We start from the raw sequence: 13,531 nt of genomic DNA on the forward strand, positions 1-13,531 counted from the left end.
CAACCCCAGCTTGCCCATAAAAAAAAGAGTATGTAAATGGAGATGAACATCCTCTATTCATGCTCAATCCGGCTATCTATATCAAGCTAGCTCGTGCTCAGGTTATCATATAAATAAACCGAACACAAACAAGCATGCGACAAGCCAACTAAGCCGAGCCACAAACTGCTCAGTTGATTGCCTTAGTCCCACAAGGGCAACTTAAATTCTTAAACAAGCAATGAAACGACATGTTGCGTATCAGACAATGTAATTGTATCTTTTAGTTGTTATATCTTAATATTTTTGTATTATTCTTGCATTTTGTAGATGATTTTCGACTTTAATTTTGTGTTTTTACTTGAAACTTTTCAATCCTCGTATGATAAATATATTTTTATATCAAAACAATTAAATAATGTTTTTTGCAAGTTAAGTAATTTTGATCAATATCATGTATCAGACTTCTGTGTCCATATCATAGCCGTTTCCATGTCCCTGTGACAGCTCTAAAAGATGTCAACAGTGTCCAATTCCTAGTCCAAACAAAAGACAGGCCAGATCTGTTGAGTGGGACAAATAGGCTAGCCAAAACTTGAGAGGTTTACAGCCATGTACATGGTTGTGTTATTTTCAAAACCAGACCAAAATGTTTCACAGGTTCGAGTGCTTTTATTTGTAGCTTCTTGAGAAAACCCCTAGTATTTCCCAATAAAGCATGTTGCAGGTCATGCGAAACATCTTCTAGATCCAAATCTGGCCCAAAACCCCACACCATGCCAGGATCAGGCAGCTTCTTCCAACCCATACATGGGCATTTACTGTCAAGCCGACAGGGCCCCCTCTTCAACTCTTCTAATAAGCTATTCTGAAACAAATGAACGCTTCCTCTCAAATTGCAAACTCCAGCACCATCAGGAAGTAGAGATAAAGGCTTGAAGATTATCATGCAATGGCAGTCAACCTAGCCCATAGTCACAAAACTTGCAATAACTCGAAGAAAAAAAAACTTGAATTTTGTAATTAAAATTGTTCAAGAATAAAAAGTGAATATGAAAAAAAAAAGAACATTGAATTGTACAGTAGTATCATGTTAATATCATTAGTTACTAAAAAACAGTCTATATTTGTCTCTTTTTTGAATTCATCTAAAACATCAAGGCCTTTGAATTTATCACAATACAATGGAAAAAATCACAAGAAATTCACAATATCACCCATATTTGTAAATATGATTGCACTTTGGACTCCAAAAGTTTTCATTGTGGTTTCAGCAAGTGAATTGACTGCTGCATTAATACATGGCAGTTCAGAGAAATCCAGTTTAACTAGGCAAAACAATAATAACAATTATGAAATTTACACGCGCATTTACATACACGGTCATATAGGCAACCAGAAACCAGCATCATCAATGACTCAGCCTGAACTTACATAAAAACACCAAATCAGCACCGGCCCTTGAGCCCGAGTAAATTCAAAATTGAGTCAAATGGCTGCCACAAACTAAGCTGATGCATGCTCGAGATAAGACTGGCAGTTTGTCATGAATCATCCAATTCAACAAGCTGTGCTCGCTTCTCAGCTGCAATCTTCCTAATAAAGATACCCCAACGCAAGGCTGCTTTGAGCTTCAGCCACCCAACTACAGCTTTCCCTGATGACCGACTACGGTCCTGGCTGAAGCCATAGTTTGGTGATGGTGTTGGAATGTATGTAGAATATCCAAAAGTTTCTTCTGGCATGTTTGTGGCACCTCCTCCCATGCTGAAGAGACGAAGCAATTGTTGCATGTCATCATTCTCAAGCATCTCTGAGCTTCTCATCCGGATCTCCTCTTCGGAGAAGAAATCATGATCTCGTTGGCGAGACCAGTCATCAAGCGAGCTCATATTTCCTGTCTGTAAGGGTGTGCCAATAGATTGGAAAGTAGTGGTAGCAGACTGGGAAGGTCCCAAGGCAAGACCAACAGCTGAATCAGTTTGTTTGCCTTGAGTTTGGTGGTAAGAGCTCATAAGCTGGTTTGAAGCAGAATAAGCAGCAGTGTCAAACTGGGTCTGGGCATGAGGAATTAGCAGGTGGGGCATAGTTGGGTAGTGGACCGATGGATTGCCATTGTACGAAGATGCAGATGCAGTTGCATCTCCTGCATAAAGATAAATAACATTTCACAATCAGATATCCATAACGCTTAGAGCCCGCCCATTCACATCCAACACCAATGAAGAGAAAGGGGAAACGTGCTAGAGCATCTGCAGCCTTCTAAAGTCTATACTGTACTTGTTCAAACATACTATAAGGCTAATGTCACTTGAAACCTCATTAATTTCCATGTTTTCATCAAAAAGTTTGAATCCATACATGACCATATTCATCCAAAATTTTAATAGGGAAATTATCCATTGGACAAGTATGCAAAGCTTTTATCTTTCTTTTTCTTTTTTTTGGAGAAACCACGGTAAGTTTGAGATGAAGGAATTTTCAGCTTAAAAGGAAGCATCCAGAATTTTGGAATAGAAAAAACAAACGGTGCTTTTGGCAATATGCATGACGAAGTTGTGACAAACATGATGAACCAATGTGCCACAAAACACACACACACACACACACACACACACACACGCGCGTATCCCTGTTTGAAGAATTCTGGAACGATATTAGATGCCAAAGCGTAGCACATATGCAGGTATCAGCTTAAAAGGAAGCATCCAGAATTTTGGAATAGAAAAAACAAACGGTGCTTTTGGCAATATGCATGACGAAGTTGTGACAAACATGAACCAATGTGCCACAAAACACACACACACACGTGTATCCCTGTTTGAAGAATTCTGGAACGATATTAGATGCCAAAGCGTAGCACATATGCAGGTATCCAGGGAGCCGCTAAGTGCCATAGCAAATCACATGACAGCATTTCATGTGGGGCCTGCACCCTGTAAATGCAGGCCCCATGCAATGCTGTGTCATGTGATTGGCTATAGCACTTAGCCATCTCATTTAACAGCTCATTTGATCTCAACTCTACACAAACCATCCAACAAAATACTGTCCATTTTTTGGGTCAATGGAACGACTGAATAAATTGAAAGAGAAGCACGAGACCCAATCAAAGATAGACAGTATTTTGCAAAAGAGCGTGTAAATCCCTAGCAGGTGAGTGAATGACCATTTTGACATAAAATACGTCCAAATCGCTGTTTTTCTAAAGGATCACATACGTGCAAGTCCAATAAGGAACTTCCAGACTAAATTTCCATTCAAACCAGGGTTAGCGGAAATCTCTAAGGGGGTGTTTGCCTGTCAGGAAAAAGGGGGGGTTTCCGCGGAATGGCATGAAACCCCACGCCTTTTCTGCGGGGCCCACAGGCGCAGGCAAACAAGGCACCCACTTTCCACGAGGAAAGTGGGGGCCAAAATCAACGCAACCCCGCCTTTACCATGGTAATGATTCCCATGCGGAGGGGGTCAGACTCATTTACCACAGAAGGGGACTCTGAGAGGAAGGTGGCGCAGTCCCCTTTTGCGTGAGGCAAATGCCCCCTAAGTACATGTGGGAAACCGTTTCAGAAACCAAAAACCTAGCATTTCCGAAACTTGTGAGAAACTTTTAAAAATGCTAGGTAAACTCGCTTCACATCACATGGGAAACCTACTAACTTTATATGGGAAACTTGTTGCCCTTATTTGATAAACATGTTTTTCATAAGTTTTTCACACAATTCTTTTAATAAGAAGTTTCTTTTTCAATAAAAAGTTGAGATACATGTGTTATTCAAAATTTTAATTGCTTTTTTAAAAAAGTAAATTGTATATATTTTAGGCTTAAAATTCGTTGCCTTTGAAGGCCACCAAATTATATGAAACTATTTTTCTGAAAATCATACGTTTTTAGTTTTTTTGTAAATTAAATCTTATGGATGTGATCTGCAATGTTTAGTGGAAAATGAGTTTTCAATCATATGCTTGTGACACATAAGCATATTTTTTAAGGGCTTTAAAAAATGAACGGTCTACAATGAACTAAAATTTCATGACTCAAAAAATCATATTTTTTTATCGAAATAACACAACCCAAGATTTGATTCCTAGCAAACAAACCTTCCTGACCACATCTATGTGGTCAGATTCAGTTGATAAAGCTTGAACCTATGAATTTCAGCTCAATAGTTCCATATAATTTGATGCCTTCAAAGGCACCAAATATTAACCTTATATTTTAATATTAAGAAGAATGTAATATTGAATGAAATTGTGAATTTTCAAAATTTAATGTAACTGCATTTTTTTCATTTCTTGATTCTAACTAAACCTATGTTGCATTTAAATATTTTATTTATGATATTTAATATTTTACTAAAATCTGACTATGCATTCATTTTTATAAAATATAACCAACTTTATAATAGTTTCATAGTTGTAGTCAAAGTCATCATATATTTTATAAAAAATAAATTTATTAATTCTTAGTAATCATTATAATATTAGTAGAAAAGTAAAGTTTGCGTAAACTTATAATATTCTTCATATATATATTGTAAATATTTGCACTTTTTCTACACACACACACACACACACACACGCACACACACACACACACATATATATATATATATCATGTTTCCTGTTTAACATGAATTTTAAAAAGTCCCATTTTCCTGTTTCCATTTCCCTTCCTGGCAACCTTGATTCAAACATCAAAGATTATTTGATCATTTCAGGGAAGGAAAACCTAGCAAATAGCAATAGCATCACCAACTAATACTCATTACGTTAGTCACTTGTAACTTTGAACAAAAATCACAGAGAAAGAGAGTTACCTGCAACACCAATCCCAAGGTCCATCACAGTCTGTTGTGTAGAAACCGCAATTGGCATTCGCTGCACAGGTGCTTGCTGATCAAGCAGCTGATATTCAGAATTTGCAGTTTGAGTATCAGACCGAGTAGTAATCATCTTTTTGCTCTGCTTAAAGTTCAATAATGCTTTGCCATCATATTCTACCACATGCCCCCAATTATCATATGCCTTTTTCACCAATGTATCCACATATACCTGTCATCCAGCAATTCAAACACACATTATTAAAAGTTCAAACCAATAAAACATTTTAGATTTCTCTTCATAGATAAAGGTTCTTTTTACAACTCATTTATAAGCTTTGAAAGCAGAGAATATAACAGTTCTGTCATATATCTTTCTTGCTCCATGCATAATGAGTATTCACTGTTCACCACCTCAACTGGAGTGGTGTTAACCCTGTTCAGGAAGTTGAGGGCAACTGGGCTACCAGAATTGATACCAAATTAGCCTTTGGTGATAGATTCATCCTACAGTTGGGTTTATGAGCACACAACTTCAGACAAAAGATGGGAGATTAAGGCTGGATTTGTTGGAATGCAAACTTGCAGGAACTAAATACCATGAGGATAGAAATGGTATAAACATGGGTTATGATCCGAACAGTTGAAAGTCTTTATACTGAAAAAAGAAATGTACCTAAGGAATGAGATTCAGAAAAGGACAGGCCTTAACAGGCAGTTTATCTTTTCAGAGAATAAAGAGCACGATGCCACCAGTCTTCAATTATCATGGTCAAGCAATTCAGAAATTCTAAAAGCTGTTCCATGACATCTAATAGTTGCAGTTTCAAGTACCTACCTTCTGACTGTCAGTCAGAGATTCGGCAGAATAGTACTGCTCACCAGAAATAAGACCACTCAACTCATAGATGTTGTTGAAAACCACACCAACATATCTTGAATCATCATTATAGTAGACATAAAGCTTTCCACCAAGCACGCATGTCTTGGCATGTTCTAATGCAACTTCCCACATCTTATTGGACATACCGCTTCCAAGGATCTGTAGGGGCAAAAGAAGAAGCCAAATCAGCATCTCACAAAGTTAAATGTTTATTTTGAGATTAATTAACCATAATTTTAAGCATACATTGCGTAATTTTTGTAAGTCTCTGACAAGAAGCCGCAGAAAGTCCTCAACTGTATAGATTCCTGCCGTGTTTAATCTTTTATGAAATGAACCATCCTTTCCTATTTTCTCCAATCTCCACACCTCATCATTAAGTGCCGGTGGGTAATGCTTTTTGTATACTGCAAGGAAAAAATGCAACTTCAGTAAGAACTAGAAAATTAGTACAAGAATAACAAAATAGACCACATTAACTATGTAATAGGACAATTCGACCCAAGCTGATACGATTGACCGAGCCACATAATTATCCAGGCACCAAAGTTAAGAATACATATTTTCTGAAAATTTAGAATACATACATTCTCCTCTATGGTCCTTAACAGTAAATGCCTCTGTTTTTGCTTCACGGACACGTGTTCCCCCGCAGTAACCAGATGCAACTTTTAGACCAAGCCTAAATTTCCTGCTCCGTATCCAGCTTGAATTGTCTGTAAACATAAGATCTCCAAGTGTGCCTACACCTTCTTTCAAAATCACCTGCAAATCTCCAGTCAGAAGCGGCCTTTTGCCCTCACGTTCCTTCACAACATGGCTTTCAAAGTCTTCTTGGGTCCAGTCATCATCATCTTCATTGTTGAAGTCACCTTCAAGCACAACAACATCTAGCTTTGCAAATGATTCTGGGCCTGATGTTAAGACCTGACTTGTTGTAGCATCCAACAATACCACATGGATCGCAGAACCTTGCTCCCCTTCAACTTTTCCCCCAGTGAAAAGTGGGAGAGATAGCCTTGAGCGAAAATGCAACTGCAAATTTCTTCCATCAGGTCCTTCTATCTGCTTCGGTGAGGACCTGCATTTTCTAATATTAATCGGAAGAGTAGTGCATCAAATGTGTGCACACATGCACACAGATGGAAATGCTACAAAAGGCATAAAAATAAATGTGTTCTTCCTTTACTTCAAAATTCAATATCTTCCTTTTTACTTGGGTTTTAAATGAGCATAGAAGAGTCCAGCAGCAAAACATCAAATACATAAGATGAGCGCAACAGCCAATCCAGGCAATGTGTCAGTCCAAAATGCAAATTTTCTTTCAGATTGACAATTTCCCATATAATGACACTGGAAAGTATCCAAATAGTTTGCAGTTGTCAACAATGTTGCCAGTCTTGGAACTTCAAATATAAAGATAGGACCAATATGTGTGATGCACTATTAGCTCATCTAAGATTCAACAAAATTAGGGTTGATTCAACTAGATGAGATACAGGAAAATGGAATTAAATTCACGAAGCAGTTGTACGAGCACAAAAGTAACCACAGAAATCCATTCACACCAGCAAATTTTATTGGTTTATAAAGTGGTTCTGAGCAATCAAGAGTAGATCTTTTACCCATGGAAGACTATCAAGTGCTTCTAAAAAATTACATAGCATCAATTACCACAACTACAACTATGCAATGCAAATTATCAATTATTTTTATTACACTCATGACTAGAATGAATAACACACGTCAATAGGATAGCTCATAGCAATGCCTACACAAGTTGCAAAGGGAAAATGACATAATAGTTGAAAGAAGAGAAATATTTCCATTGTATGTCTTTGAGATTTAGCAATGAAAACTAACACACCTTCCACCAATCATAGCAGGGCCCAGTTTTGCTAAAGCGCGTTCCACTTCTTCACTAACCTGTTTCCATGCATAGAGAAAATAATAAGGCAAATATCATCCTGTTGATCAGATGTTCATGATGCATATCTTATGTTCTCATCATTTAATAAAGTTTGACTTTCGGGCTTCCAGAAGAAATAAATGAAGCAAACAGAAATTTGAAAATGAAATGCTTCAGAAACAAAAATTAGGCTGTAGTTCTTAGGTTCAAGAAAACATGAATTGTTGCTTAGAAAATTCACAAACAGACTATCAGATTAAATCTATGACAAGCATAGATTATTGATAAACCTAATTATCCTAAAGAAAGAGAAAAGCAAAAAGAACCTCTTAACCAACGAAGGAATGTTTGCAACCAAAAAGAAAGAGTGCACAAAATACATTATCAATCAGGTTTAAGAATTTAAATTTTCATTTCTTCTATTATGAACAACAGAAAGGAGTGATCAGAAAACATACATGAACACAAATTTCAGTGCCCTCAAAAGGCCTCCCACGCAAAAGATAAGAGCCATCAGACAACTCTTTGTATGGAATTGCTATCAAACATTGTGAACATCACATCCCTTTGTTTTTTAAACAAGCTTACTCCTAAAGAAGCAACAAAGTCAACCCAAGAAAGAGTTTATGTAAGGTGTAAAATTCAAAGTATCGTTCTGTAGACATGCAGAACTTAGCATGTATTTGAACTTTGAATGCACCAAAAATAGTCGCTATTTGTCACAAAAGATAAAATCCAGGATAAATAGTCAGACCCCTTGGGGTGCAACTATTTATTTTAGGGATAAACAAGTCAGTACTGAAAGAAACAATCCTGGATTATTTTTTCCGTCTTTGAGTCAGACACAGTACCAATGCCAAAAGCGGAAGAAATAATCCTTCGAATATTATATTTGTAAAGTAATCCTCTCTGTTGGATGCAAAAAGGTATGAAATAAAATGAATCCGACATTTAACTACAACGAAATGCATTCTGATTGAACCCAAATTCAGTTCATCTGTAACTAGCTTAAGATGGATGCTTAAAACTCTGCACAAGTTTTGGAGGCCTCAAATTTGGTTTGGCAAAATGTGGTGAGCTTCAAACCAACTGTTAATCGGTCATCCAAAGACTATCTAAGCAAATTTACCAGAGGGTATATATATATATATTCACATGAATGTATATGTATACATATATATATTTATATTTAATATATATATATACACACATTGTATATGTATATATATAAATATGTGTGTTTTTTTAGATTGTATTTAGGATATTTATGTATTTTTTATTATTATTTTTTTTGTATTTGTTATTTGAAATTGCCGAACAGGGGCATTCTTTGAACCTCACTTCTTATATATATATATATATATATATATATATATATATATATATATATATATATATATATATATATATATATATATAGGGGATTCCTCTTCCCCATTTGTTATGTTTTTCTTAAGCAACAAAGTCAACCCAAGGAAATTTATGCAGGCAGTAAAATTCAAAGAATTGTTTTGTAGACAAGCGGAACTTAGGATGCATTTGAATGCACCAAAAATAGTCACTATTTGTCACAAAAGATAAAATCCAGGATAAATAGCCAAACGAGAGTTACCGAAAGCCTTTTAGATAGGTAGGAAGCTCGCTTCCCGGAAACTCACTTCGAAAGCGCGATACTCCTCGCTTCCGAAACTTGATGAGAACCTTGATTCCCCCACGCTTCTCATATGCTTTCCACTCATCTATTCTTCTTATATGTTCTCTTACTCAACTTTTCTTGTTTTTTGTGTTTTCTCTCACTCTTCTCATTCACTTTCATGTGCTTTCTCTAAAATGGTAGTCATCATTTTTAGATTTTGTTAAAAATTTAATTCTTACACTAAAAAACATGAAATTTAATATTTGTCACTTTTATTTTAGTTTGTGTTTCATTTTGATTCCCATTCAATTCTTATATTTCTTTTCTTTATTCCTCGCTTTCTACTTTTACACATTTTAAAATGTGTCGCTTCTCACTTCTACTTTCCGCATCGTTTCCAGCTTCCGCTTCCTAGTCTGGCATTGAGTCAGACCCCTTGGGGTACAACTACTTATTTTAGGGATAAATAAGTCAATAGTGGAAGAAATAATCCTGGAATATTTTTTTCGTCTGAGTCAGACGCATTACCAACGCCAAAAGAAGAAGAAATAATCCTTCGAATATTATATTTGTAAAGTAATCCTCTCTATTGGATGTGAAAAGGCATGCAATAAAATGAATCTGATTTAACTACAACGAAATGCATTCTGATTGAGCCCAAATTCAGTTCATCTGTAACTAGCTTAAGATGGACACTTCCTTGTTGTACTTGTAAAGTAATCATCTCTATTGTATTTGCCTTTAGTGGCTTGTGCTTGCTGCCCTTAGTGGTCTTTGTATTAGTGTGCTCTTGATTCCATTACATGGTATCATAGCCAATAGGATCTTTTATCCTATTTGCTCGATGATTTCATCTCTTGGTGCTTGCTCGTGCGTCAAGAAACCTTTTGTGTCATCATCACCATGGCCGAAGGAGAAGCAAAGATCGAACTTTCTTTCAAGTTGAACGGCTCTTACTTGATGTGGGCTGCGGCAATGAAAAACCCTCTCAAGGGCAAAAAGTTATGGGGATATGTGAGTGGATCTACACCCAAACCCCAACTCAAGCTCATGAAGGTGAAAGGTGATCAAGTCAAGGCTCTTGATGGCAATGAAAGAGAGAAGGTGATTCAAGAATACCAAACAAAGATAGAAGATTGAGACAGTGAGCATGCTAAGATTATAGCATGGTTCATGAACAACATTGAATTGAAAAGTTGTGCTAATATTGCCAAATTTAAGAAGGCAAACGAAGCATGGACCTTCTTGAAAGGGATATATACCCAAAAAAACCTAGCTCAACAATACTTCCTACAAGAAAAGGTCCGTTCTATGAAGCAAGGAGATGAGTGTGACTGATTCCTACAAGAACACGATGTTTTTTATGGTTTCCGTTAAAGGTAGAAAGAAACTCAGTAATATTCATAAATTATTAGTCAATGATTCTTATGTGACTGATAATACAGCTATTAAGGAGGAGTGTCTGAATTTCAAAAGACAAAATGAGTGCCACAGATATCTTGAAGAACATGATATCATTTGAAACCTTGCATGCACCAAAAGAAAATCGAAAGACTAATATGATGCATTACACTGCAGAAGTGCACAAAATCACTGTACTAAGCAGCAGCTCTAGGCTCAGTCCAGACTGCTTTCATAGAACAAAAACTATTCTATCACACAAACAAGAACCAATCACCATGTCTAACCAGCTAGAATCTACCATTCAGCCAAAACCAATAATTTGTTATGCAGTATCTAATCAGAACACATCAGGATGGAATTTGTAAGCTATGATGGCAGAAGAAGCCAAAAAATGCTTATCTGCTATGGCCCCTAACTTTTGTAGGGGGATTAGACTACAAATGCTAAACTCTCCTCATGCCGAACTCACATCTAATTTATGAATTAAACGATGACCGGTCCATCAAATTTAGCAGAGATATTAAACAGGGAGATCACTTCCTCGGTAGTTAATGATGATTAAACGAATATGTTTAGAGATTTAACTTACAACTCTACGAAGAATAGGCTCCAAAGATGAGCAAAGTTTCTGTAAACTATCCACTTTGAGAGCTTCCACTATCACACTGCACAGAATTATTTGTGGTCAAGAAACAGCTACTAGCAGCCCCAAGAAGGAAACCCCAACTAAAATTCCCCAAAAATATTCAACAAGCACAGCAGTATGATAAACCAAGGAGTACTTAATTTGTTCCTGAAATATGGCAATTTTTTTTATGAATCAAAATTATAGCAGAATTGCGTTGCAATGACACAAATATGATTTGAAAAACTCACATCCTCGACTAGGTAACAAGAAAACAATGTTAAAAAAACTGGGTGAAAACACTGACAAAAATTAAATCAAACAAGAGCCACAGAGAAAATATCCCCCTCAACCAAACCAAATAAACAGACGAATAAGGAAAATTATGCACCACAATGAATCAAAATTTCTAAAAAAAACAAGAAAAATATCAAATCTCATCACTACACTGAATCGAAATTTGTAAAAAATAAAATAAAAAATAGAAAGGAAAACATCAAGTCTCATGATAGAAAGGACCATTTTCTCAACCGTGCTTCTGGATTCTCACAGAGCCGGTCGGCCAGATCTAGAGAGAAAAAAAACAAATTCCCCAAAATAGAAAACATCACACATATCCATCAACTATCAAAAAGAAAAGAAGAAATAATATCACGCCATCACAATATAACTATGACACCAATATATCTTTCCCATTTCCAAAAAATGCCGCACCGACAGTACATACAACAAATTCTACAGGTTTTTTCGGCCCAAAATTCCCTCTGAGAGAGAGAGAGAATCGCTTTTTCATGGAAAAAAATCAAAGGAAAGAAAGAAATTAAAAGAATCAAACTAGATGCCGACGATAAGATATCATGATCATAACGACGCCGATGATGATGATGAGACCAGACCTGGCGAGAGCGGGGACCTTCTGCCGCTTCTCCTCGGGCGGCCGCTCCTCGCCCTCCGCTGCAGGCTCCAACCCTCTCTTCTCCCTCATCATGGAGCTCGATCGCTCCAGAAAACGAGTCGGCGGCCTCTGCATTCTCTCAAACCCTTCCCCCAACCCCAAATCCAAAAACCTAACCCTAACCCCTCAGATTCCGATCCCCCTCCAACCCCAGAAGATGAAGAAAACACGAAAGTTTCCCAAAAACAGGGAAAAGGAAAACTGGATCTAAGAGACTTCAGATCACTAAACGAGTGAAGAAAAGAAAGAGATCCAAACGGGGAAGTTCCCCGAGAAAAAAGGAAGAAAAGGAGAAAAGCTCTACTAGAACTGGATTTCCGAAATTCGTGAAGAAGAGAGAAGGAATATCGTGGTGTTTTCTCCCGAAAAAACTGAACAATATTTCGGGCGTTGAGGGAGATAAGCGAGAGAGATAAAGTCTCCTCAGTGGCGGCTGCCCGTTCTCTCGCCTTCTTATCAACCGTCCACTCTGGGCGATCCTGGCCGTCCGTTTGTTATATGGCACACTTTCAGTGTGCCTCTACACCTAACAGATGGAAGGCGGCCAGAGGTCCATAGGCACACCAAAGCCATAAAAATGTGAAAAGATTAGGTTCAATAATTGTGCAAATATTTGTACATTAAATAATACTCCGTCTTGAAAAAACGGGACCTGTCAGGTGTAGGGCTCAACGGTTGATAAGAGCGATCAGGTCCTTAATGCACAAATTTCGTGCCATGTGATTGCACTGGATCCGGACTTTTTGTTATGTCGAAAGTACCCCTAGTCATTTTGGATATTTATCACGTTTCCTCTCACAGAAAAACTGAAGCACGTAACGTACTGCAGAACCCTGAATGTTTCATGTGGACGATTTCGGTAAAGAACTTGTAAAAATATTGCCGCTCCAGATTCGTGTCTCCATCGTTGGAAGGTAGGGATATTTATGTCATTTCGAATGGAAACGGAAGTCGAGATTGTCCCACGCCTCTTTCTCAGACTCTGCTCTTTGGGGGCAAAGTCGTGCTTTTCTGGTGATGTGGGTTCCGCTATCATCTGGGCCTAGGATACCAACCCCGAGCAGGTATAACCCCCCAAGACGATCTTTAGCTACATCTCGTGTTCCACATATATAAACATGTGGGGGCTCTTATCCCCGTGTGTATCGACATCACCTAGCGTCGAAGTTGCAAAGACTTAAGTACCCTTTACTGTCATTTTCGTCATGAAACGATGATTAGAGAAAAAGATAAAAATGCCCTCCATCTAAAAAAGTGAATCATCGATTTGAGAAAAGGACAAAAATACCTTTCATTTAGAAAAGTAAAACGCCGGTT

General features: G+C 37.3%; 1 protein-coding gene across 1 annotated transcript; it reads right to left on the reverse strand.

Annotated features, from left to right (window-relative positions):
* Positions 1–1,220: 1,220 nt before the first annotated feature.
* Positions 1,221–12,639, reverse strand: LOC149837338 (calmodulin-binding protein 60 D-like). The gene is made up of 8 exons (XM_090005972.1): positions 12,156–12,639; positions 11,224–11,299; positions 7,553–7,611; positions 6,273–6,766; positions 5,932–6,092; positions 5,641–5,844; positions 4,800–5,034; positions 1,221–2,125 (listed from the first exon to the last, which is right to left on the reverse strand). Exons 1-8 carry the CDS (start codon positions 12,287–12,289, stop codon positions 1,524–1,526), a joined length of 1,965 nt encoding a protein of 654 aa, XP_089862098.1. The 5' UTR covers positions 12,290–12,639; the 3' UTR covers positions 1,221–1,523.
* Positions 12,640–13,531: the final 892 nt, after the last annotated feature.

The sequence above is a fragment of the Nuphar pumila genome, chromosome 5 (genome assembly GCF_984573655.1).
Source record: "Nuphar pumila chromosome 5, dmNupPumi1.hap1.1, whole genome shotgun sequence".
NCBI lineage: Eukaryota > Viridiplantae > Streptophyta > Magnoliopsida > Nymphaeales > Nymphaeaceae > Nuphar > Nuphar pumila.

Excerpts from the sequence above, each read along its gene's own strand:
- LOC149837338 (XM_090005972.1), bottom strand. The coding sequence starts at position 12,289 with ATGCAGAGGCCGCCGACTCGTTTTCTGGAGCGATCGAGCTCCATGATG. Across the intron at positions 11,300-12,155 it reads AAGGTCCCCGCTCTCGCCAG|TGTGATAGTGGAAGCTCTCA; the intron begins GTCTGGTCTCAT and ends AATTCTGTGCAG. Across the intron at positions 2,126-4,799 it reads CCTTGGGATTGGTGTTGCAG|GAGATGCAACTGCATCTGCA; the intron begins GTAACTCTCTTT and ends ATCTTTATGCAG.